The 26,351-nt window shown below is 32.7% G+C and overlaps 1 protein-coding gene across 2 annotated transcripts in view; it reads right to left on the bottom strand.

The window, feature by feature from the left end:
- The window catches only part of LOC143187208 (uncharacterized), a 42,923-nt gene extending 17,918 nt beyond the window's left edge, over nucleotides 1-25,005 (bottom strand). Inside the window, exons 1-3 of one of the 2 annotated variants that reach the window (XM_076391286.1) lie at nucleotides 24,474-25,005; nucleotides 23,787-24,315; nucleotides 1,746-2,013 (exon numbers count right to left, since the gene is read on the bottom strand). In XM_076391286.1, the coding sequence (XP_076247401.1) occupies nucleotides 1,746-2,013; nucleotides 23,787-24,315; nucleotides 24,474-24,596 (920 nt within the window). In that variant the 5' untranslated portion in view covers nucleotides 24,597-25,005. Of the gene's footprint in view, nucleotides 1-1,745; nucleotides 2,014-23,786; nucleotides 24,316-24,397 lie in introns of both variants that reach the window. The other variant, XM_076391287.1, reaches the window with a different exon arrangement.
- Nucleotides 25,006-26,351: the final 1,346 nt, after the last annotated feature.

Here is a 26,351-nt window from a genome sequence, read left to right as displayed (position 1 = left end):
TACTTATTAATTTTCTTATCTGTTGTATTGAAGAAAGAATGATTCACTAAAACACATAAATCGCGGTCATGATATCATCGCACTACTTAAAACAAACAATCTCTGTACATGTCGCGAAGGTCATCAAAGCGACACGTCGCGTTGCGTTGCCAGCTTCTCTATTCGTTACGGCAGGAGGGGAAACCGACCGACTAGTGGTAGGGGTCATATGGCTCTTGGCGGAGAAGAAGTTCGTCACTCCTAGTCTACTGTATAACGCTGGTAAATTGAAACCTGGAAGGAAAACGCGTCTAATTGGTCGTCTGTATACATCTTTTGTGTAAAGTTACACGCATCTTCGCAATTGGTCACATCTGCTAATTTCTGCCAGTAGCGTGGCATATGCCCCTCATGCCGTGTGCCATCCTGGCTGCAAGTTACCAGCATTATACAGTATGTCCCACGAAATCCTGGACAGTCGATTATTTGCTAACCTATTAAAGATACGAAAAAAGTTTTTATATGAAATTGAATGGCAAGAGGGGGCTGATTTATTGGCCGTAACAATTTTTTTTTATCATTATTGTTTACAGAGATATGAAAGTTAAGTTTGGTTTTTTAAATGGGATTATATATATATATATTTTTTGATCAATAGATAGTACGTTTCAAGACGAATTCTGCAAACATGAATGTATACACCTTTTTTCAAATAGTTTTTAAGATATTACGCGTAAAAGTTTACTGATTTTCGGTGGAAGATTTAGGCCTGCCGTTCCTACCACAGTCTCTTCGTATCAGTTTCAAGAGGCACGGTCTAATACGTTCGACGCGCGACAGGGTAGATCTATCGAGTTGAGCCCATTTCCCCGGAGAATTATTGACCCGGCGGTACTGCCGCGCGCTAGCATACAATCGGACAAACCTTTTTCGACCACTTTTTACCCCCGCACGCAACGTGTTAACCCGTAGCATCTTAAGTGTGGTCGAGAGTCGAGACTCCCTACTGTGCTTTCTGGTCTCGCAGATTTTCTTCCACCGAAAATCAGTAAACTTTTACGCGTAATATCTTAAAAACTATTTGAAAAAAGGTGTATGCATTAATGTTTGCTGAATTCGTATTGAAACGTATTATCTATTGATCAAACAAAAAATATATAATCCCATTTAAAAAACCAAACTTATCTTTCATATCTCTGTAAACAATAATGATAAAAAAAAATTGTTACGGCCAATAAATCAGCCCCCTCTTGCCATTCAATTTCATATAAAAACTTTTTTCGTATCTTTAATAGGTTAGCAAATAATCGGCTGTCCAGGATTTCGTGGGACATACTGTATAGTACGTAGATAGAATCTACTCTACAAAAATTTCCCACATTTTCTGATACACCCTATATAATTTGCTTCTATACTAAATAATTGATATGTTTATTTAGGGCCGTTCCTGTGTTGTTGACCGCCTAGGTGCAAAAACTATATTGCCGCCCTTATTAATTTAATATTATTCAATTAAGAATTTGATGTGTAGTGTATACTTTTGTATCTGTACATGCATATTTTTCTACAGTTATCATGCAAAAGAAATACTTGATTATTATTTTTGTTAATAAAAATTTTACATATAAGTGATTTGCGGCCGCCCTGGTGCGGGGGCACCTTTTGCACTCCGCTAGGAACAGCCCTGTACTTCTTAATAATTGAAAATTAAAAAGTACATGTATTAACTAGAACTTAAAACCTCCTTTGTAACAAAATTTATTTACCTGAATTTCGTTTTGCTTTTATGTCGTTTTACATGGGTAAGAAAGCCGTAATATTTATCATAAACTTTAGAACATAATACACACATATATTTTGCTTGCTGATTGTGGACAGTTTCATGATGTTCTTCTAGTCCTTCTAAACTTGGCAGCTTATCATTACAATCTGTGCAAAGCCAAGGATATTTGTCCAAATTGTCTCTATCTTTATGTTTAAATTTTAATGCTGCCATAGTATGAGCTTCTATAATTTCCACATCTGAATCTGTACCTGTATTAAGAAGCATTATATCTTGAATGGATCTGTTGAAATAGATTGTTACACAAATGGATTAATAAAAATCGAACTAAGTTTCATGTTCTGAATATAAAATTATGACAATTCTTTTAAATAACTACTATATTGGAAGTTTAATATCTTAATACAAATTAAATTTAAATTATCTATATGTACGGACATACGTGTACAAAGAGGATGTAACAAATATAGCCTTCGATATTTTAAAAGGTGGTAGGAGATCCAACTTGGAACACAAAATGTTCTATGACATACATACAAAGTGTCCGATTTATCTTCGTTTTGCAATGATAATACCTTAAAGTTAACATATCCATATGGTAAACTAACAATCAAAGGATATTGTAATTTTATTGAAACACTGAAGTACAGAAATGGAACAAGTATCTTGGATTTTTAAGGTTTAAAAAAAATGAAGCATATGAGTTGCAGCAAAGTACATTAAGACATTTCCGCGTTATTTCTGCCCTTCAATGCATCTATAGAATTACAGAATCCTCTGATTGTTAGTTTAGCATATAGGTATGTCAACTTTAAGACATTATTACTACAAAGCGAAAGCAGATTGGACACTATGTTGGACATTTTGTGATCCAATTAGGGTATCCTACTAATCCTTGAAATATTTAAGCATATACATGTTATACCCTATGTACGAATATAATATATAGGATACCTCGCAGACTTGACGATACGAAAAATATCCATGACCATCTGTTTGCAGAAGGAGATGCCAAATAAAATAATAATTTAAAATCGAAGAAAGGAAGCGGCTTATGAGTGGTGTCTGCTTGCAGTAACAGTTTACCAGTCACTCACTAGCCCGCGAACCTTCAATAACCATAAATGAAGGACCCCTCGTGTTGCCTTCAGTAACAAACACAGCAACAAACGCGTAAGGCTTCATCTTTTCAAGGTCTAATTGTTGGCTGATCATCCCTTAACTTCGGTTGGACTTTCTTACCCCAAAGACGCTATGCGACCAACGAAATGTGCCATTTATGGTTATGGAAGGTTTGCGAGCTAGCGAGCGACTGGTGAATTGTTACTGCAAGCAGACACCGTTCACAAGCCACTTCCTTTTCTCGATTTTAAATTATTTTATTTGACATCTCCGTCTACAAACAGATGGCCCAGGTGACTCGTCTTTTAGTGTACGTAGTACCTACATTTCCTCAAAAAAGAAGGAAAGGTGTTACAAATTTTGTTTTCTGTATTTTATGGGTATTGCTCCTCCACATTTTTTATTAAATTCCTCAAAGTTTTCTAACCAATAGGAAACAGTTTCTTTCTTCGGGAAGTAGCCAATAGCATCTTCTGCAGAATTTTCTTCAGACCTAGGAAACCATTTTTCTACCACAAATATTCGAACGTTCAAAGTGTCTAGTTTCTGTCCAGTGTTAATATAAAAGCAAAGAAAATGTCTTTCACAACTAAAGACAAAGTGGAGTTTGTGCGCTTGCAAGGTGATGGATATTTATCATATCGTCAAGTCAGCGAGGTTTTCCATCAACGGTATCCTGATCGGCCGAAACCAAGTCCAACGACGGTAAAATCTCTATGTTTAGTAATTTCTTTTGCAACTCCTTCTTTGACAGTAGTTCACTTTCTTTGTATCTTCTACCCCTCTGTGAACAATATAAATAATTTGCAGGCTCAACAATGGAAGGGTTAAATGTTCAATCGTGTCTTTTCTTCAAACTAAATACAATTTTTTAAAGGATTTTCATTTTTTTCAGATCAAACAAGTTTGTGATATGTTTGAATCCAACGGGAGTGTTTGCTCTGTTTACACAAAACGATCAAAAACTGTATCACAGAACAGCGAGGAAGTTGTTTTGGCTGCATTTAATATTAATGCAAAACGTTCGGTTCGAACAGTTGCAAGTAATTGTGATATATCGAAATCGACCGTTCACAGAATTTTAAAATCAAATTCTATGAAGCCTTATAAGCCAGTTTCGGTGCAGCGCATTTTCGACAGGGACTTTGGACCACGTATCGAATTTAGTATGTGGATAATGGAAAAAATAGCGCAGGATCAAGATTTCGTCAGAAAAATAATTATTACTGATGAATGTATTTTTCATACCAATGGAATGACGTCCCACCAACACACACGAATGTGGGAACAGGAAAATCCTTACTGGAGGAGAGAAATTAATAATCAATACTGCAATTCGGTAATGGCATGGTGCGGTATTTTAAAGTCAATACTAGCACTAACGAAAAATAGGTTTGTGTTACTGGGGACCTACACTACTTGTGTGCCAAGTTTCAGAATTTTCGGAATCTGTGGATTCAAAAACTTCCCTTGTGAATTTGGCATATTCGACAATCGTACTAATCCCATTTCGTGCAATAAAATGTCGATGTCCCATAGTGGTAAATCTCACAATTGCGGAGGATGTACCAAAGTTTACCGTAGCGTAAATACTGTAACTTCAGATATTGATGGATAAAACCGCGGTTGAAAGATATTCAAAAAATCACGATTATTAGGTTTAAACAATATCATGCAGTAAATAATAGCATTATGTATCATATTACAATACATTATGAAATACAACGATATTAATTATTATGTAATTAATTAAAATAATATAATAAATATTAATAACGAATTCGTTATTTGTAATACATAACCTTAATAAATAACCTCTTTCTAATTTCTTCTAAACAAAATCTATTAATATTACGGTTTACGGTTACGTAATAACAAATATCGTTCTAGATCATAATATATTATAACATAAAATAGAATGCTTTTATTAATTGCAGATAGTTGCTTAAATGTGTGAAAATAATGATTCATTGGGAGTAATCATAGACAAAATGTCATAATTTTCTTAATAACATTTTGTTCGGTCTTGTGTATATATCGAAAACATTCCATTAATAGGTAATAGGTAATAGGTAATAAGATAATCTTACGTAACACACATGTGTTAGAAATTGACAAAGGGCCTAGCCGAATAAGGGGGTCAAAAGTGCCCCCAAACCAAATCCGACTTCCAATGAATCATTCGATAGCTTATTACAAAAAACTAGTTTGTGGCAATTTTCAACCCTGTAACTCAACCTGGGGGTTAGTTATGAGGGTAAATAGAAAATCAAGTTTTTTGGAAATTACTCGCATCTTACTGAATAAAAAATTCGACAAAAAATCAGAGATATATCAGATATCAAGACACATGTTGTGGAATTTTTTGAGATTTTTAAAACGATAATTGAAGCCGTGAAAAATAAAAAACGCAAAAAAACGCCAAAAACCGCGAATTTCGCATTGAAGCAATCGCAGAACTACAATCATATTTTTACAGTAAATACATAATGTTGTTACTAGTATCCCTGATTTTTTTCAGATTTTTCGGTTTGGTGCGCCATTGTCAAAAAAATCAAAAACCGATATTTTCGTCGTTTCTTTCGCGTCAGAGTAACATGTACGTTGAGTTTCCGTACATTCTTTATGAAACATATGTTTTGTGCAATGTTCAATGCTTTTGCACTCAGAAAAATAATATAAGAATTACAGAAAATAAATAAACTCGTCCGATGAAAACTATGTCGAGCGCGTTATGTTTCGAAGTGTCGACGCTATATATCCAACAGCGTCAGTGGCGCAGCGACAAAGCGTCCGCTTGCCGGACCGCTGCATGTTTTTTACCTGCAGGTTCGAGTCCTTCTTGGACTCATAATTTTTTATGTTCATTATTATATTTTTTTTTTAGTTTCTAACTATGTAATGATGATCAACATTTACTTTTAAATGTTTTTTGAGAACATTTCAAAATATTTTAATCTGAAATGCCTATAAAAATAATTTTGGAGTGTTTTTCACGATTCCGCTTTTCTTATTATATATATGTTGTAGGTGTTTACCACAGCTTCAGTATCTAACGGAAGAAGCTATAAGGATCATTCCACTCTATATCTACTATCCCACTCTCAGTCAATAATACTTTTTTTTTAATAATCACATATTTAAGTACCTGTTTGATTGTTCGCTACTCATTTGTAGAAAAAAGTATTATTGTTCGATGGAAACCACGGGAAGGTGGTGGGCTTCTTCCATCAGGAAGGGGTAAGGATTGGTCTGGGTTAGGTCTGGCTTAGGTTTGGGGATAAGGATAGGTTTCAAAGGATAACCTGAATGGGATGAGTTTACATGGCGGGGTAAAGGGTTGCAAGTACGAGCGTGGAATGATCCGGATGAATTCCTAAAAATGTTTCTAATCTTCATCGCTGTCTGCGTTAATGACCGGAGCTACTTTTTCGATGCTGAATATTTTAGTTAAGATTTCTGCGGGACGTATAATTTTTGATAAGTACCGAGCATGTGATAAATAATATATGATTGCTGCGACATGTGAACAGCATCCGACGGTACGGTTACCATTCGCACATTCGCAACAATAGCGTTGAATTCCCGAGTAACCAATTGAATTTGGAGTATAATCAATGTAACATCTATATGTTTTACTATTAATATGCCGTGATTTTACTTCGAATTTAAGAATATTATTGGTCTCTTTAAGGCAACGAACGTTAATTTTATTTTCTTCATCCATAAGTTCCGCTAAATACGAAACCGCTTGAGATAATTGATAAGAACCGGTAAACAGAATTTTAAGATCTTTCTCGGTCATTTCCGGAAAAGCAAGAACTTCAGAAGCTGAAAGCAATTTGAAGGGTACCTTTCTTCTGTTCCAGTGTTGATTCTCAACCTGTACTGCCAGTGAATTCTCGATACTATTTTGAGAGGACATTCTGTCTACTATTTCGTTAAAAAGACCTACATCCGAATTTAAGCGTTTACCGAAAGTATTATTAAGAAAACCCGCTATTCTACAAAGTGAACTGACTTTTGGGAGTAGTTTGTTATCTAATTGATGATGTAAAAGCTGATACTTTTGACCTAAAATGCCATGAACTGCCTCGACTACCCAGCGAACTTTCGTTATATGACGAGATGCATTTGATTCTGTAGTCGTTAATTGACTACGTTTGCCTTTCAACGCAGGCATGAGAACTCTATAACCGCGTTCTTCTAAATAAGACGTTATATCGCGAAAGCCTCGATCAACAATACAAATATTTCCGGATTTTAATATTGTTTGTAATCCATTAGGATCTTGTAATACAATTTTCAGAATTTCCGCGTCATTTTGGGTGGCATAAAATGGACCTAGCATATCAAGAATGTAACCGTTTGTTGTGCAAACAGTGAAAGGTTTGCACAGAGGTACCTTCTTTTGACCTGAATAAGATTTCCGCTGATATTCGTTATTAGAACTTTTCTCATGCCGAATGTATGTTCCATCGAAAATCAGTGCCATTTGGTCTGTTATATTATACAATTTTTTAGCAACAAGCGAAGTTTCATTTTCTATTAAATCATTTCTAGAACGCGCGCCGAATCCAAAATGAAAGGGTAATATGTCTTTTTCGAACGAGTTTATAACGGATCTACAAAAATCAGATACTTGTTGCTCGCGTTCTAATCCGAGAATTGCAGCTATCATACTATTTGAATTACCGGTACGCAATTTTAGTAAAAAAACAACTATAGCTTGTGTAACATCACGCTGTTCAGAATTCCTCATGGAAGACATCATTTCGCGAAGTTTTATTAAGTTTTCCCACGTTAAACCTGTAAATACTTTTAACCGTTCTTCGGAAAGTGTAAAATCACCTACTTTATCTTTAATATGCGAAGAGCTATTAATCGAAAGATATTCAAAATAATTCCGTAATTCTTTTGTATCGATTGTACTACTATTTGAATGTACGCGTAAATTCGTAATATCATCTTGAAATAAACGTTTTTTTAACAAATGACCAGGACAGACTCGATTTCCTTTAGGAACATATAATCTGCGCATGATAAAGACCTGTTGTCTAGTTTCAATTGGTACACTAATAATATTTTTTGAAGAACCGCAAATAAAGCAGTATTTGTGAGTGGAAATAACTCTTGCAAATGGCATTTCTACGACCGAAACTTCAATATTATTTGAATCGAAAACAAATGATGGATCTTGAATTGAGGAACATGATGAAATGGGTTCAGAGGTAGATTGATCTGGTGAAAACATTTCTACTGATGATTCAGGTGAAGGTACCTCGGCTGATGACGTTCCAGGTAAAGATACTTCAGCTGAAACAACTCCAAATGAAGAAGAAGAAGGTTCCACTGGAAACAAAGTTTCAGCTGAAGAAGAGGGTTCAACTAAACGACAAGTTGCAGATGAAGAAGAGGGTTCAACTGAATGAATGATTTCATTTGAAGAAGAGGACTCAATTGAAGAGAACACTGTATCTGCAGAAGAGCACTCGACTGAAGTAAAAGATTCGACAATAGAAGACATACCGGTGGAAGTTTCCTCAAGCTGAAGAAATACCTGAGAACTATCAGAATCTGAGGTGGAAGTCACTGCTTGTTTATACATATAAACACGGCACCTATTACACAACATGTCACCTACACTCACGGAAATTCTCAAAATCCTTGAACACTTCATTGCTTCAGCTTTTGTCTTGATTTTCTTGATCTGACCAGGCGATTTACGAATTAAAATATGACAACGAATGCATTTAGCGTGCAAGGTTTTTCTTTCAACGAATTGTACTGATTGACTGGATATATTGGAAAATACACAAGAGATGAATGTACGCGGAAAATAAAGTTAAGAAACTGATAAAATAGCTACTACTAAAAATGAAATAAGCTCACCACGCGACGTATTAATGAAGACCGTTGTATTTGGTATTTCAACCAAGACTGATTATCTTTTCCGTACTTTTGCTTAGAGGAAAACATTTTCCAATGGACGGTGGGGGGAAGGTAGGTAACGAGAGTGGGAAGGGAGCTATAGACTAAAGGATCTTTTATATCTTCTTGTTTTGAAGCACAGTTCAAGATCCTCAATAGCAATTGACCTGTTATAAACCCATAGTAAGGGACGCACATGGTCGGTACTCTCCAACTTTGTACCCTTTGAGACTGACCTTTTTCAATACAGTAAAAGCTTTATGAGTGCCATTTTCATGAATTCGTTGTTTTGAGTACAATGGTTTATGGTGTACGCAGTCGCTCCTCTGTCCGAAGAGTAATTATGTCTCGCTAAAAAACTTTTACTTAAAACTCAGTGACAAGCTTTAAGGTAAATATGGTAGGGACGAATATCAAATACCAAAAAAGAACAAAAGACAGGTAAAATGAACATACTTACAGACGTCATATTGATTATACTCCAAATTCAATAGGTGACACTAGCATTAAACGTTATTGTTGCGAATTGTACGAATAGTAACCGTATCTTCCCACCACCTTCCCTTATCCCCATATCTAACCCAGACCTAACGCAGACCAATCCTTACCCCTTCCTGATGGAAGAAGCCCACCACCTTCCCGTGGTTTCCATCGAACAATAATACTTTTTTCTACAAATGAGTAGCGAACAATCAAACAGGTACTTAAATATGTGATTATTAAAAAAAAAGTATTATTGACTGAGAGTGGGATAGTAGATATAGAGTGGAATGATCCTTATAGCTTCTTCCGTTAGATACTGAAGCTGTGGTAAACACCTACAACATATATATAATAAGAAAAGCGGAATCGTGAAAAACACTCCAAAATTATTTTTATAGGCATTTCAGATTAAAATATTTTGAAATGTTCTCAAAAAACATTTAAAAGTAAATGTTGATCATTATTACATAGTTAGAAACTAAAAAAAAAATATAATAATGAACATAAAAAATTATGAGTCCAAGAAGGACTCGAACCTGCAGGTAAAAAACATGCAGCGATCCGGCAAGCGGACGCTTTGTCGCTGCGCCACTGACGCTGTTGCAGATATAGCGTCGACACTTCGAAACATAACGCGCTCGACATAGTTTTCATCGGACGAGTTTATTTATTTTCTGTAATTCTTATATTATTTTTCTGAGTGCAAAAGCATTGAACATTGCACAAAACATATGTTTCATAAAGAATGTACGGAAACTCAACGTACATGTTATTCTGACGCGAAAGAAACGACGAAAATATCGGTTTTTGATTTTTTTGACAATGGCGCACCAAACCGAAAAATCTGAAAAAAATCAGGGATACTAGTAACAACATTATGTATTTACTGTAAAAATATGATTGTAGTTCTGCGATTGCTTCAATGCGAAATTCGCGTTTTTTGGCGTTTTTTTGCGTTTTTTATTTTTCACGGCTTCAATTATCGTTTTAAAAATCTCAAAAAATTCCACAACATGTGTCTTGATATCTGATATATCTCTGATTTTTTGTCGAATTTTTTATTCAGTAAGATGCGAGTAATTTCCAAAAAACTTGATTTTCTATTTACCCTCATAACTAACCCCCAGGTTGAGTTACAGGGTTGAAAATTGCCACAAACTAGTTTTTTGTAATAAGCTATCGAATGATTCATTGGAAGTCGGATTTGGTTTGGGGGCACTTTTGACCCCCTTGTTCGGCTAGGCCCTTTATTATGAATATGAAATTTTGTGTGAATTTCGTACGAAAATGTTGTTTTTAAAGTTTAAATTGACTTAGACCATTTTCAAAATGAACTGAATGTCTTATAAATGACTTAAATCAATAAAGAACTATGAGTTTTATTTGAAACAATAACTTTAATGAAATAATTCATGCACATTTATTAATGATTCTAAAAAAGTAATGCATATTTATCCTTTCGAGGTTTTAAGATTTTTAAAATATTCCTGAAAAACTGGAGGAATGTATGGTAGTAAACACATAATATCTTTATGTTTTTCTTCCGATACTGGTCTAGTGGTGGTGTCTAAAGGAAGTAGCTTAATATTTCCGTATATTTTGGGTCTTCCTCTTTTAGGTGAAAGATCCAAAACGTGGAATTCAGGAGCATCTAAAGAAGTTTTATAGAACATTTTATATGGTTCATTTTTCACGAATCTAATCCATTGTATTTGCAGCCAAGAGACAGATTCGCCCGCGGTATTTTTTCCTCTTCTTGTTGTTGACTCTTCTAGTGATTTCGTTGACATAAAATTCGGCTGCGACATTCGTTTTATCGAAAATGTATTTCTTCTTCTACACTTTTCTATCAGTTCATAATAGTGCTCAGGATTGTATAAGTTTGTCATTTTTTCTTTTATCGGCTTCTTATGTAGTTCAGAAACGCGTCAAAGAGGGCCACGCGCCATTTTCAAGTTATGTTTATATAATTTCTTTAAATTTTTGACTTAGACCACTTTCATAATTAGCACTAAATGAATTCCATATAATGTTGAAATTACAACCACCATCTAATGGTTCATTTTTGACGATATCGTAAAAATTACATTAAATAAATTTAGTTTAAAATAATGTGGTGTAAAATAACTGATAAACTCATTTTTTTTCAATTGTGACTTGGACCACTTTCATAATTATGGGCACATATACGGTACATATTAACCCTTTGCCAATATAGCCCGTAACCTATGACAGTCAAGTCCAACGCATTGACTAACGCGTGACTATTGAAAACTTATACAGTGACGTATAATTAAATTTTTGTCATACTCATTTATGAAAAAAACTTTACTTTTTGGTCCGATTTCGCCAAATTTGCGGGACTAGCAAGGGGTTAACTGTAAATACGAATATGTACATATATTCGATATTTAAATACATATCGATCTGTTTTTAAGATAAAAGGAAAAAATATCAATGTTTTCACTACTAATATTATATAACTAAATTTATAAAATATACAATGTACAATATAACTGTTTTATTACAGAATAATAATGTATATTTTTCCACAATGGAATCTTCTTTGTTCAGAATTGGTTTATCAAAAACAATCATGCTGTTAGAAATGTTACGCGACCATAAATCGATATTTTCAGTTATCTAACAATGCAATATTGTGTTTAGGAAGTTGGATTCTAACTTTCAACCATTAATGTTTCAAAAACGATACCTCACATTGCTAAGTGCAAACGACTTTTTTTATTTCTTTTTTATAACGATTTGCAATTTCAGCTTATCTCATTATTTTAAAGTATTTTCTATATGGAGATATGTGTATGGTAATACACTTATACACATCTGGAAATAAAATGCTGTATTACAAAGCAGATTTACACTACGTACGTAGTATAAATGTGTGTGTATGTGTATGAGATCCGTAAGAAAGCAAGTACGCAGATTTACGAAAAGTAGAAGTAATGTAAAGTTATTGAGTAAATTATAATTCAGATGTTACGAACAGAAGAGAGTGATAATTTAATCAAAGTGTTCTGACATCCACCTACGAAAAACCACGGAATTTAACAAAAACATTGGAAATTACCTACTTAACTGTGTAGTTGTGTGTCGGTCATTTGTGCTTACAAAGGAACTACTCACACTTCCTATTAAATTTTGTGAATTTGTAGATTAGTCAAAAATATTCGACATGTACTTCACACGTACTGCAAAACTATCCTATATTCTCTGATACACCCTATACACAGATAACATTTAAAAAATTAAATGGGCTATGTACTCTAAGATACTTAATGTCACTCAGACCAGATGCATTCAAACTTTTTTGGGGTTGGATTGGACATTTTTCACTGGACCATCTGCTAGTAAGAAAATTTGCCCTAAATTGCGTTCCGTGCGTTCCGTTATGCACTGTCAGTACTGCATACATAACTGCTAATAGCGTTCCGTTTTCACTTTATACATTTCAAAGCTGCTGCTACATTCTAAATCGTAACGCTCCACAGTATACTTATGAGGTTTCTCTTCCGTTATAATTTATACATTCTTTTACGAAAAATGCGTGAAAATAGCAATAAGAATACATTGGCTACCATTATATTTTTAATAATAAAACATATAGATTCTAGTGACGAGTCTAGTGAAGATTAACTACATATTGAAATCTTAAAAAAATTAGAAGTTCATAAAACACCAATATCAAGAATAAGGTGCAGGAATTACGATAAAAATACCGTTTCGTCTTATTTAGATGTGGATTTTGAAAGCCATTTTCGATGAGTTGAAGAATACACAAGCATATATTCTTGTGAAATGGCAGGTGCTTTACCTCACTTTATCTTCTCAGCTGCAGTAGCTGAACGCAGCCGAACGTGACGTCAGACATGTGGAGCTACGTTTGCGCAGTGCACTGTTGCCACTATTGAAACGCCATTAACAGTAGTGCCAGTTACTCGCAGTGTAAAATAAAACACACCCACGGAAATGGACCAGGCACAGTACTCCCTTGGTACCCTACTCGAGACTCTGAGATATCTTCTACGACCGATTCCGGATCGTAACGTTTAAATTCTTGACCAAATACCTCAGAATTGTGGCGACATACCTTCAGAAACCTGCTGACGAATCCGAATCACGGGCTTATAAAGACAAAATACTATACTGCATTAATTACAAGTCACAAGAAACAGAACTTAAATATTTCTGATAAGACTGAAGATTATAGAAAATGTTAAAGAATAAAATTGTACGATTCATGGTGGCAAATATAGTAAGATAAACAAATACTCCATTTAACATTATCATGAAGACTAAAGGCTATAAACAGTTTTTTTAATGACATACATTTTTAGTACTGTCATTTTCTGAATTTTACATTATTTTCTTTAAAACTAGGTTCAATTAATACGTATACGACACTATTGACGACCTCAATGCCGACACGCCAGATGAGTATTAATATTATGTATTCATAAAAGAAATATTTATTTTTGCCAGCATATTTTTTTTTTTAGTTTATCGATTACATAATTTTCCAAAAAGAAATTCCGAAAAACCCGCCTACTTTTCAGCGCGTCACATGGGTTCCCCCTTAAATTAAATAACAATAATGCACACTTTAAAATTGCTTGATGATTAATTTTTCAGTTCACGCTCATATTGTGTCACTAATCTTGCCCTTGCTTTACATACAGAATGTTTGGCTACAGCTAAGGTTAAATTAAAGAGGTAACTCTAGATGTCACATTAAGATGAAAATAAAAAATATCGAAATTAGGTTTAAGTTTTGATTTATTAGTTATAAATACTTAAATATGAATAAAATCCATGTCGAACTCAGCAAATCAAATTACATAATTTTTAATGTAATGCTCATGACAGGGATTAAACTATAAGAGACTAGTTATCATTATAAGCATTATCTGGTTTGAAATTGTAGAATTTCACTATACATACAAAGGTTCAAACACAATTTGGTTATTTTCAATTTCCAACTTACTTTAACATCTAGAATCGGTACTTTATATTCCTCACTTGCAGCTAAAGTTATTGTACAGCTATTTTAACACAAAGTTAAAAATACATACTTCGTTTTAAGGCGCGAAACTACTGTGATGAATTGAAAAAGATGAAACTTTTTTTCTCTCTTTTTAACACATTGCTCGATGACCAAATATTCGCTGGTTGGGAGTTTAAGTCCTAGTGAAACGTATAATAGTGGTCGAATCCCGCATTATTGAGTGACCGATAGTCGACAGGAAGATTGAAAATCCCGAGAAATTACGGGACCAGCACTCAAAGTATTAATGTCTGAAGTTTAAAAAATGATCCTCTAAAATATTCAAGTAAAATTTGAAAAACTAACAAAAAAAGAAAAATTTTATTAAGTGTAGCGTAATGCTTGTAAGTAGACGCTTTAAATTTTAAACAAGTTTTTCTCGAAACCACATATTTCAAACTGGATAGATTCATAAATCAATTAATTTTCATCCGATTTACTTCAAATTTTGGGTGATGGTTCCATCCAAAATTTGTCATTCAATAAGTAGTACTTACATAATGATAAAAGAAATGCTAATTTTTTTAATAAATTTCCGAAACGTTTCCAAGTTCATTCTATAACAAATTTTTTCTCAAATCCGTACATGCAACTGAGGCAGTGTTCCGTTTTTCACTGCGAATACTGCGAACATGACATCATTACAGTAACTGTCAAGAACGTTCCATTTTCGATTCTTACATTTTGAAGCAGCTGTTTATGTTTTGAAACACAACATTCTCACAGTACGCTTTATCACTAAATATTTTGGAGTAATAAAATTTCCGAAACAATTCTGTCCAATGACGTAGGTGGCATCAATTGTCATTCAACAAACAGCTTCCAAAGAGTTATCACATATTGTGTACATATATCGAGTTCCATTATAAATTTTAATTTTAATTGTAAATTTTAATTTAAATTGATAAAAAACCGAGTGAAAATTTCGATAAAGGTATACTGACTACTGCTATGTGTTTAATAGCTATGTCTTTAACACCATGATTATACTCTACAAAGCACTAGTTAGATCAGTTCTAGAATATGGAGCTCAGAAATACTACACGACACATGGAAACAACAAGCAAATTATACGTAGAATACACAATGCAGGAATAGGAGCGGCTATAGGATATAGAATATCGACTTCCTCGAACATCATGAACCTAGAAGTCGGGGTAATGGACATGTATACGAGAATCGAATTACTTTCCTGTAGATATGTCTTAAATATAATGGTAAAAGGAAGAAAATAAATCGTAACAAACATCGAATTTTTGTGAGAAACGCTCACCCTATATGGAAGATCAATCAACGTTGGACTGGTCAAGGCATACTTGAAAGTAAAATGCTCAAAAATATCACCGACAACGAAGAGGAAAATAAAATCGAAGAAACAACATCCGCTCAAAATACAAATAATACAGAGGAAGAACAATGTCTATAGAATCTAATTGATACAGAAACGGGAAAATTAAAAAAATTGACCAAGATAGAGGGACTCTCACTCATCAGAGAATGTGATCGAAATCTACACAGATGGCTCTAAAATTTTTAACAGCCGGTCCAATGGGATAGGAATCATCATTAAACAATAATACCTGAACAGAGATTGGAATAAGCATAAACAACAAAACAACTATCTTCACCACGGAAGCGATCGCAATACATGAAGCAAAATGATCATCATCTTCACTGACTCGGAAAGCGTGCTTAAAAGTATACAAGACTTCAAGATAAAGGAAATGCTGATAAAAAGGAAAAAAAAAGGAATGAGAAGAACTGGTGGATTGATCGCATAGTTAGACTACTTAAGGAGGCTTGCAACGACATCAAGTTATGTTGGATCCCTGCAAATAAAGGAATCGAGGGAAACGAAAAAGCTGATCAATTGGCCAAGAAGTTTACAACTTTCGCACCAAACGAATCATGGAAGATCCCTCTGTGCGACCTGAGAATATATGTATGTAAGGGAAATCATGGAAAATAAATTCCATGATAATATGAAGACGGAAGCCAGCTTCAAAGGAAAAAAATACTTCGAAGAATGTGAAATTAATACATCTAAAAGGAAACCATGGTTCACCAAAATCGGTAATCTGCAAAGAAGAACACTAGCGATTCTGAACAGAATAAGAGCAAATCATTATAATCTCGCAAAATCCCTACATAGGAAAAATATGGTTGAATCTCCGATGTGTGATTGTGGTCAAGATGTGGAGGATATTAATCATGTCGTATGGAAATGCAATAAATACAACTAAGAAGGGATAGATTTAACTAACAAGTTAAGAAAAAAAGGCATTGAAACGGAAACAAACGTACTCGTTTTGCTAAGCAATAAGAATTATGCTATTTTAAGAATTACTGCGTCTTTTCGAATTAAAAACAATATTAATATATAAAAGAAAAAGAATAATGTTATGTTTATCATAAATAGACAAGCAATTAATACATATTAGTGACCAACCAGGCTTGTAATGGCGGTGACACGTACTCAGCTTATGATAGTGTCACGATATTTTGGTAATAATGGAACCCGAAAAAGAGAGAGAGAGAGAGAGAGAGAGAGAGAGAGAGAGAGAGAGAGAGAGAGAAAGTAATTACATATGTGATATAGAAATATCAATATTTGGTGATTGATATTTTGATACTATTGGGCCATTCCACGCGAAAACGGGCACGTTTTGGAGTAAGTATTTGTAAATTGCTCAAATATGAATATGTTGTAGTCTTTAACGATATCTAAACGTATCCCAAAGTATTTTTCAAAATTTTAAAAATTGTCGATTTTACAGCTGTTTGAAGTTAAGTGCTAACTTTTTTTAAAAAAATTATAGCTATTGAACCAGTAAGCGGATAGAGATGAACTTTACGGTGCTTATAGAGAAAACATTGAAGTTTGTAAAAAAAATTATTTCGATTAAAAAAAGTTGTTTTTTAACTTTTTTTTTGCAATTATTTTAAACAAATGCAGGTTTTCAAGATGGTGCGCGATTTTAAAAATCTGAAAAAAAGAGAATATAGTTTGATCCTCCCCTTGATGGACAAACTTTCAAAAATATGGACATTTTAAAATTGACCCTGTGAAAATTGCCGAAAGTTGATGCTGCGTCGAGTCGCACCGTCGCGGCGGGCGCATCGTCGCTGGCAGCCTGGACGACTCCAGCGGGCGAACGTGCATTATTATTCGCGAACAAGGTGACACGGTGGTGCGACTCGTCGCAGCGTCAATTTTCGGCAATTTTCATAGAGTCAATTTTAAAATGTCCATATTTTTGAATGTTTGTCCATCAAGGGGAAGGATCAAACTATATTCTCCTTTTTTTCAGATTTTTAAAATTGCGCACCATCTTGAAAACCTGCATTTGTTTAAAATAATTGAAAAAAAAAAGTTAAACAACTTTTTTTAATCGAAATAATTTTTTTTATAAACTTCAATGTTTTCTCTATAAGCACCGTAAAGCTCATCTCCATCCACTTACTAGTTCAATAGCTATAATTTTTTTAAAAAAAGTTAGCACTTAAAGTTCATCTCTATCCGCTTACTGGTTCAATAGCTATAATTTTTTAAAAAGAAGTTAGCACTTAACTTCAAACAGCTGTAAAATCGACAATTTTCAAAATTTTGAAAAATACTTTGAGGTATGTTTAAATATCGTTAAAGACTCCAACATATTCAAATTTGAGCAATTTACGAAAACTTACTCCAAAACGTGTCCAATTTCGCGTGGAATGACCCTATTAGTTTAGTAGTTTAACAGTTTTATAAAACTGATCCTTCAAAACGGTAAAGTAGTATAATAATGTATAATTTCGAAAGTAAACTAAGTATTTATATTATATGTTAATCACAACCAAAATGTAAAAGAGGCGATTCGAAAGACACAAGTATAACCCAAAAGACTGAAATAAATAGAATAGAAAACAGTGTAGGAAGTACTCGTTCATTGGGCAACATGAAAGACACTAGTCGTTCGAAACGCCATTTTCAGGGCAACACCAAATCTTGTGTATAACCTGAACTAAATAAGTGTTCAATTCAATGTGGGCGAATCTATCAAACCGTATTTTTACTCCACCGTGAGTTTAAGAAAAAGGGATGACTTCTCTTTTGAGAACTTACAGTAAAAAGTTACACGTCCACCCGTTTTCAACAAATTTTTGAAGAGCTCTTATGCTGATTCCTACAATGACTAGAGTAATTAATATTTTTGTATGAAATTTTTAGAAGTAGCTCAAGAAATGTACTTTATGAAATCATTAATGATTTTTCAAAACTTTAAATTTCATCGGAAAAAATGATTGAAAATAGTCTTTATTTTTAACCATTACAGTGGTTTCTCGCCCTAAAATAAACTTTAAGTAATTTTAAAAACAATATGAAATAGAAATTATATTTGTAACATAATATTTGTCACCTTGAGCAATACAACATTCCTCCTGTTACATTTTCTATTATCTTCAATTTTAGCATAACTATTTAAGTATTTTGTTTCTTGCAACTTACCTTTTATAATTCATGTACTTTGTATACAATGTCTTCATAAGTTATATAATGCATTAGCATTGTGTGTGATTTTTCCATTAAATAAGAGGCATCTAATAGCATCAATATTTTCTTGATAGACCAATCTTCAATTGAGAACATTCCCTTGTGCATCAAGCAAATAAGAGAAAGTAAAAGTTGTTACCTGAAATGTACAAACACGTAAAGAACATTTTATCATACTATCAAAAAAATGCAGAATGATTCATAAATGCAAGTTTTTATTTCAGATGAAACTACACACTAAGATAAGTAAAAAATGTCACATATAGAGTGTCCCAGTTTTTTCCACGAAACTTTGTCAGTTATTCTATAAATAAAAATAAGAAAAAAGGTTATATAAGTATAGGCATATAAATGTTATATCAACGACCTGAACAAGTTAACATAAAGTTTGTGCAAATATATTAAACAAACATCAGCAATATGTTCATTGCCATTTTGTATTTTCGTTATAACTTTTTAATACAGTATTTATAAGCCTATGTTTATATTACACTTTTTTCTTATTTTTACTAATAAAATATAGTAGTCAAGTTTTGGTGCAAATAATTTTTTTGTAAGTGGTATAGTTGGTAGATTCATACCAACCAAGATTTTAGAGTTCAAATCTCATATTAGATAATGTTCTTTTTTATTTTTTTTTCATTCCTTTTTTCGTTTTTATATATATATTTCTAAATTTATTTGTTTTCTTATTTATTTTTCGCAGTACCTTGGATGGTATGCATCGTAAAAACATACGAAATAAACATTTTCGACAATGTGAACATTTTGTAAAGTCTAATGCATTATATGAACATTTCGCTTTTCATACTTTTTGAATATGGCGACTTTAATTCCATCTCTTTCCAGAAATATAATTTGACGCTAGTATGTTTCGCTAGATAAATTGTTTCACTTATTCACGGTCTGTCACACTTGCCGCATTCGGAAATTTATTATGAATCGGAAACGACGATTTGTAAGTGACGAAATAGTACTGTATTTATAATAATTGCTTTGTTGATTCTTTGGACGAATGACTTACAGTAAGATTCGATTTCACAGCGATTATCTTTAGCTCTTGCATAATTGCCATTGTAAATTCTATTGTTCTATTGTTTATTGTTGTTGTTGTTATTGTTATTACTATTATTATTATTTTTGTCATATTATAGCTATATCTATACAGAGTGAGTCATCTAACGTTTGCATCGCAAATATCTGTGTTGTTTTTTAAAATACGTCAAATGTCTCAAGAAGAAAGTTGAATGGTTCAGTGGAGCTCATACAATACCAAAAGAATTTTTGTTTTTTATCATTTCTTTTAGAGATATCAAAATCAGCTCCATTTTTTTAATAGAACCACCCCTTTTTAAACACCTACAATGATAGTCCCTTTCATTAGGAACTTGGTGACTATAATTATTCAAGGTCATTCAAGGACACGGACAGAGAAAACGTACAAAATTTAAAATATGAAAGCAAAATACGTTTATCACGAGTAAGACTTATTAACATATTAAAGTCATATTCAATGTTATTGGATATTTTCAAATATCCTCCAGCACAATTAATCTACGGAACACCCCTCTTTGATCTGTTGCCGCACTGGCTTCAAGAAATTGATCACCAAAGACGAAGGAGCATCAATGTGTGGTGTGGTATATTGAAAGCAAAGTAATAAGGCCACATTTCATTACCGGAACGATGACGGGGCAAAAATATTCTCAATTTTTGCAAAATCTTCCAATTTTGTTGGAAGAGATGTCTTTACAAAACCGTCATGATCTGTGGTATCAACATGACAGTTACTCTGCTCATTATACACGAGTAGCAAGAGAAACGTTTCATGGCCAGAACGTTCGCCTGATTTAAATCTACTGAATTTCTGTTTGTAGGGTCTGCTAAAAGAGACGGTGTACATGAATACTCCGAACGACAATTGAAGATATTCATCAACATATCATCATAGCATGTGCAAATATCACCTCGAATATACTTATCACAGCTCAACATTCCTTCAGAGCCTATTTATACCAATGTATCGACGTAAACGGTCATCATTTCGAACATTTATGAAACACACGTATTCCGTTTTCATATTTTAAATCTTATACGTTTTCTCTGCCCGTGACCTTAAATGACCTTGAGTTACCTAGTCACTGAATTCCTAATAAAAAGGACTATCATTATAGGTATTTAAAAAGAGGTGATTCCATTTTAAAAAATAGAGCTGACCTTGATATCTCTAAAAAAAAAAAAGAATGACAAGAAACAAAAATTTTGTTGGCATTGTATCAGTTTCATTAAACTGTTCAACTTCATACTTAAGACACTTGACGTATCTTTAAAAACAACAAATATATTTGAGGTGCAAACGTCAGGTGACTCACCCTGTATATTTCCTGCATTCGTTCAATACTAACGAGACATAGTACATACATGTACATAGTACATAGTACATGTTTAACTGAAGTAGCAAGAAAATTGGAATTACAAGAGAAGGAAGCTGACTTTAATTACCACTCTAACAAAGAAGAAAGTTTGTTGTGATACTCGCAGCAAGATATTGCAAATGTATTGGAAAATAGTCGCCGTACATTGGTAAATTTAAATTTTGCAGAGAGATTACCAAATAAAAACAGGTAAACAGAGCAACGAGAACATCCTAATTGGAGTTTGAAAACATTACACCGTAATGGGTGCACAGCTCTCCGGCGAAAAGATCATTTGCAGCAATGGATCAAGGAAATCGAACAAGAGAGCAGAGTGATGGAAAAATATAAGTATATTGATAAATACACCCACGTTCGATTTTCAGAAGAAATAATAAAAAGCCTGTAACAACGAGAATGTTACAACAATGAGCTTCCGCTGCTGTTTTATAATTTCAGAGTGAGAACTTCCACTTTGTAACTTCCGAATCGTGAGTAAAAAAATTTTTAAATACTCACAGAATAACTTTTTACAGAATACATAAATTCAAAAAACGTCCTAGATCTTTCAACGATTTTAAGTGAAGTAGAAAAATCCCAAAGAAGAATATTAGTTGCAATTAAAAACTATGACAGCCATTTTGTAATAAATACGGATCAGACAGGCTGCGAATATCGTAACATACGAAGAAGTTTGTTTTATAAGGGCAAGAAAGCTGTAAAAATATATCTTGGAAATTTTAATAAAGTAACGCATTGTTATACAGCACAATATGTCCTAACTACAGCGGGTACACACTTATACCTTGAGTTTTTCTATACGTGCAGGAGATAAAGGGAAATTTCGGACCTCGCATTCAAGAGAACATACAGGAATTAATGAAAGAATACAAAAACATTATTACTCTGTTTCAAAATCTGGCAAAAAAAAAAAACACTTTGTCGGTTTTGTAGAAAAAATCATAAAACCATATTGTGGGAATAATAAATTTTTATTACTATTAGATTCATGGGACGAGCAAACGGATACTATCTATTTTAATAATTCTTTTAGAGATAACGACGGTCACTGCACATTAACACCTTATCTACGGGGTCAGAACATTGGTTTCCTACCGCTAAGACGGGAAGAACATATATATGCTTATTTCTTATAAATGTCTGTATTTACTAAAAAAAATAAAGATTTCTTACATGAAGCTATCAAAAATAAAAAATTTCATGAAAAATAAAACATAGATATATGTACATATATTTCACAATATAACCGCAGAAACAAAAATTTATTCCATATAAAATTACAACTTTCATATCGATAAATCAATAATTTTGTTTAGTATGATATGCATTAAAACAATTTTCAATGTTTACTAAGTTAAACATCGTTTGCTAAGAGTTTAACTGAAACTAAGGTCGCGGCTATTTTGTACATTCATATGACGCCTAACGGCGTCATCCGTAACAGATGACAGTATTCAATTTGACGCCAAACGGCGTCATGCGTAGATAAGGTGTTAACCCTAGAAATCATTCACTCCGCACTGCATTGCACTCCGTTCTGCCAGCCATGCGATGTCTATTTCTTTAGACAAATAAAAAATTTTATTATAAAAATTCACAATGCCATAGAAGCTTTACAAGCCGAGCGTGAGCTTTCTAGTAGGAAAGATGCAATAAAAATACATTCGCTAATCCAATATCAATTATCGACACCGATTTTCGGAGATATAATACGGTATTCATGGCACGCTACAAAATTAATAAGTGAAATATTAATTTTTTTCAAGTATGCTAATGAAGTATGTTTTCGAAATGTTCATGTAATGCATTAGCCTTTATAAAATGTTCACACTGTCAAAAATGTTTATGTTTCACATAGTTTTACAATGCATACCATCCAAAGTATTACGAAAAATAAATAAGAAAACAAATAAATTTAGAAATAAATACATAAAAACGAGAGAAGGATTGATAAAAAATTCTTTTAAATATTATCTAATGTAAGATTTAAACTCCAGAACCTTGGGGTACGAATCTACCAACATTCAACTTCACAGTTACAGGCATTGTTGCTGCTCGAAGAAATTAGATGTATACATAGAAATGCAAAAATAAAATGCTAAATATGTTTATAAAAAATGAGCATTGGTAAAAAATCTTCTTAGTTTGTCTTGAGAATTACCAGAAAAGGTTTTATTAAAATCAGTGATTCCACAGGTGTGACCACTCGTTGTTAGTATTAAACAAAGGTTTCAGAATAAAATACATATTAAAAATGTATATTTTATAAAACATAGTAAATACTGAAGTACTGTAGGATATAACCGTAGTAAAAATCTTTATAATGTAATCTATAATTTTTAATTTACATTAAAATAGTCTTTCATTTAATTTAGTGCATTATCAAATATATGTAACATTAATCACAGCATTTTAGAATATAATAAACTTTGAATTAAATGATAATTATTTTATATTTACCTGTCATATAATTATCTGGAACTTTTACTTGAGCCTTTACATTCAAATTATTGCAATCATTTTTCAACTCTAAGTTTCGATATATACTGGAATCATCCACTTTCTGATTCTGATTTTTTCGTTTCAATTTTTTCTTATTTTGTTTAAATGACGCCTTCTTCATTTGAACTTTATACTTCTTTTGTTTCCCAATATCTTCTGATTCTTTATTTTCATACTTTTGTCGATTATTATTTTTATTTTCTTCAGTGAAATAACTATGTGATATATTAGATTCATTAATGTAATTATTTGATAAATGACATTGAATAACTTCTCTAACTCCTTCTTCTTTTGGTAATGTCTCAACTGTCTTTTTAATGTAGTTTACATCTGCCTCTAATGTTTGCGGTTCAGATTTGGGATGTATAAGTAACTGCCTTAAAGATGTTTGTGCTTGATGAGATTTTTCAAAAAAATCACTACACTGATTCAACAGAATACAACAATCTATACAAACTGTAAGAGGTAATCCATCAGTAATTAGCACCTACAAAAATGGTCTTGAATTAGAAAAATATATTTTATTTAATACGTAACGCATCAGTAATTAACTAGAAAACACTAATAACCTCACTGGAAGGAATTACCAAACGTACGAAGTTTAATACATTGGAAACAAAATGCATGTGTGAATCATATTTTTACCTGAATCTGTAAACATTTAGCAATTTTGGCTTCTATAGCTAATTTTTGCCCTTCAGTATCATAAATTCCAATACAATTTTCTTTGGTTTCGGCACAGAGCCGGCAAAGTTCCGGCTCTGTCATTATTCACATACGAAATCTGAATACACGTTGCACAGCACGGTATAGATGGGTAGACCACGCAAACTTGAGGACCATTGCGAGTCTGCGCAGTCTAAAGGTAAGAGAACCAGTCCCCTCTTCCATATTTAAATAAATTCTGTTCGACAGGGATTCTCATTTATGATCACGAATATTTGGCGCGCAATAAATTGAACCATGAATTATAGCCAAAAAATTAATAACAGCATTTGTGTTAAAACAGTAGCAAAATAACGATATGCTAATGACACTAAAACTATGATGATTAAATGAACGCTTGCCCATGTCAATTAAATAATTATGAATTTAAGCGAATAAGAACCCTATCGGTAATCATTACCACATGACAGTGGTAATCAGTAAGGTTAGTTAGAACTTTCAAGTTTGCATGGTTTACCTTACCCAAATAATTTTAGAAATGTTTAGTTATATTATTTTACATTCACACAACAATTGATAGTGAATAAAAGAAATATATAGGTGTCAAATAAAGTAACAAATATTTTATTGTTCTGTAGTAAAAGAATATAGACTTTCTTCTCATAAATATGTAAAAAAGTATTTTACGTGTGATAGATTCATGTATACAATAACAAAGCGACATTCTGCTCTTCTTAACAAACAAATAGCGTTATACTGTCATATTTGCCTAAAGGTAAAAAAAATTGTTAACTAAAAGGTAATCTAGTTACTCCATTATGATGAACCCATCATAAATCTCAATGAACAAAACATTTTGAACAAAATTTATTAATTGTATGCACTTTTTTATGTGCAATTAACTGAACTGGCAATGTTTCTGAAGCAGTAGCATATTTTCTAAATTATTGTTACACTCTATTTATTTGATTCTGTTTAAAGAACTATATACAAGCACATGTATATATATTATTCATTTAAATAGTTACATGTTGTTAGGAATACTTATATAATTGATTAGAATAATAATATATTTTGCAGTTGTTTCAATAAATTGATGAAACTCAAACTGTATTTAACAGTATCTGGTTTATGTCACTAACATAATGCATTTGAGCATCTAGACCCACGTGTGTCTCATGCTTTGTCTGTTTTATTATTTTTTATATTGTTTTCTTAATTAACTTATTATTGGTTTCTAAGTATTACATTCTAAGTATTCTAAGTATTATAACTATTATAACTATTACAGTAAGTAATAGCAATGACTAATGAATTATTTAATGTTGGACAGCAAAAATCATTTCTGTTCGTGTAGATAATACTTTTCTCTAATCCTTCATCATTGAGTGGTTTGTTGAATTCAGCTTATGAACCAGGGATTTTTGGAGCACTGTTCAGTATCTCAAATTTATCCAACATTATTGTTAACCACTGATAACGTTCACCAGGCTCCTCAAGCTTTAAAGAATTTAAAAAGAAATATTTTCTCCTTTATAAGCAATGAATGAACTTAATTACCTCAAAATAGAAAATCAGCTAATACTTTTGTTTACAAAATACACTAAGTATTTAAACTCTAAAGTCAGCTACATATAGACATATATCATAGTTAACACGAACTTGTTATTGTTGATTTCTTTATGCTCAGCTAAATAAGTAATTTGTATAAAATTAAAGAGACATTTAAAGAGATACATGTGCATATTATGTACAGCACATTGTACAACGAAAAGTTTAATTTTTAATAAAGAAAAAGACTTTTAAATTTGCTACAGTAATAGTTCATATTTTTACATTGGAATTATAATAGTCTAA

Source organism: Calliopsis andreniformis, unplaced genomic scaffold (genome assembly GCF_051401765.1).
Source record: "Calliopsis andreniformis isolate RMS-2024a unplaced genomic scaffold, iyCalAndr_principal scaffold0022, whole genome shotgun sequence".
NCBI classification, from domain to species: Eukaryota; Metazoa; Arthropoda; class Insecta; order Hymenoptera; family Andrenidae; genus Calliopsis; species Calliopsis andreniformis.
This window is presented reverse-complemented; position numbering and strand designations above follow the sequence as displayed.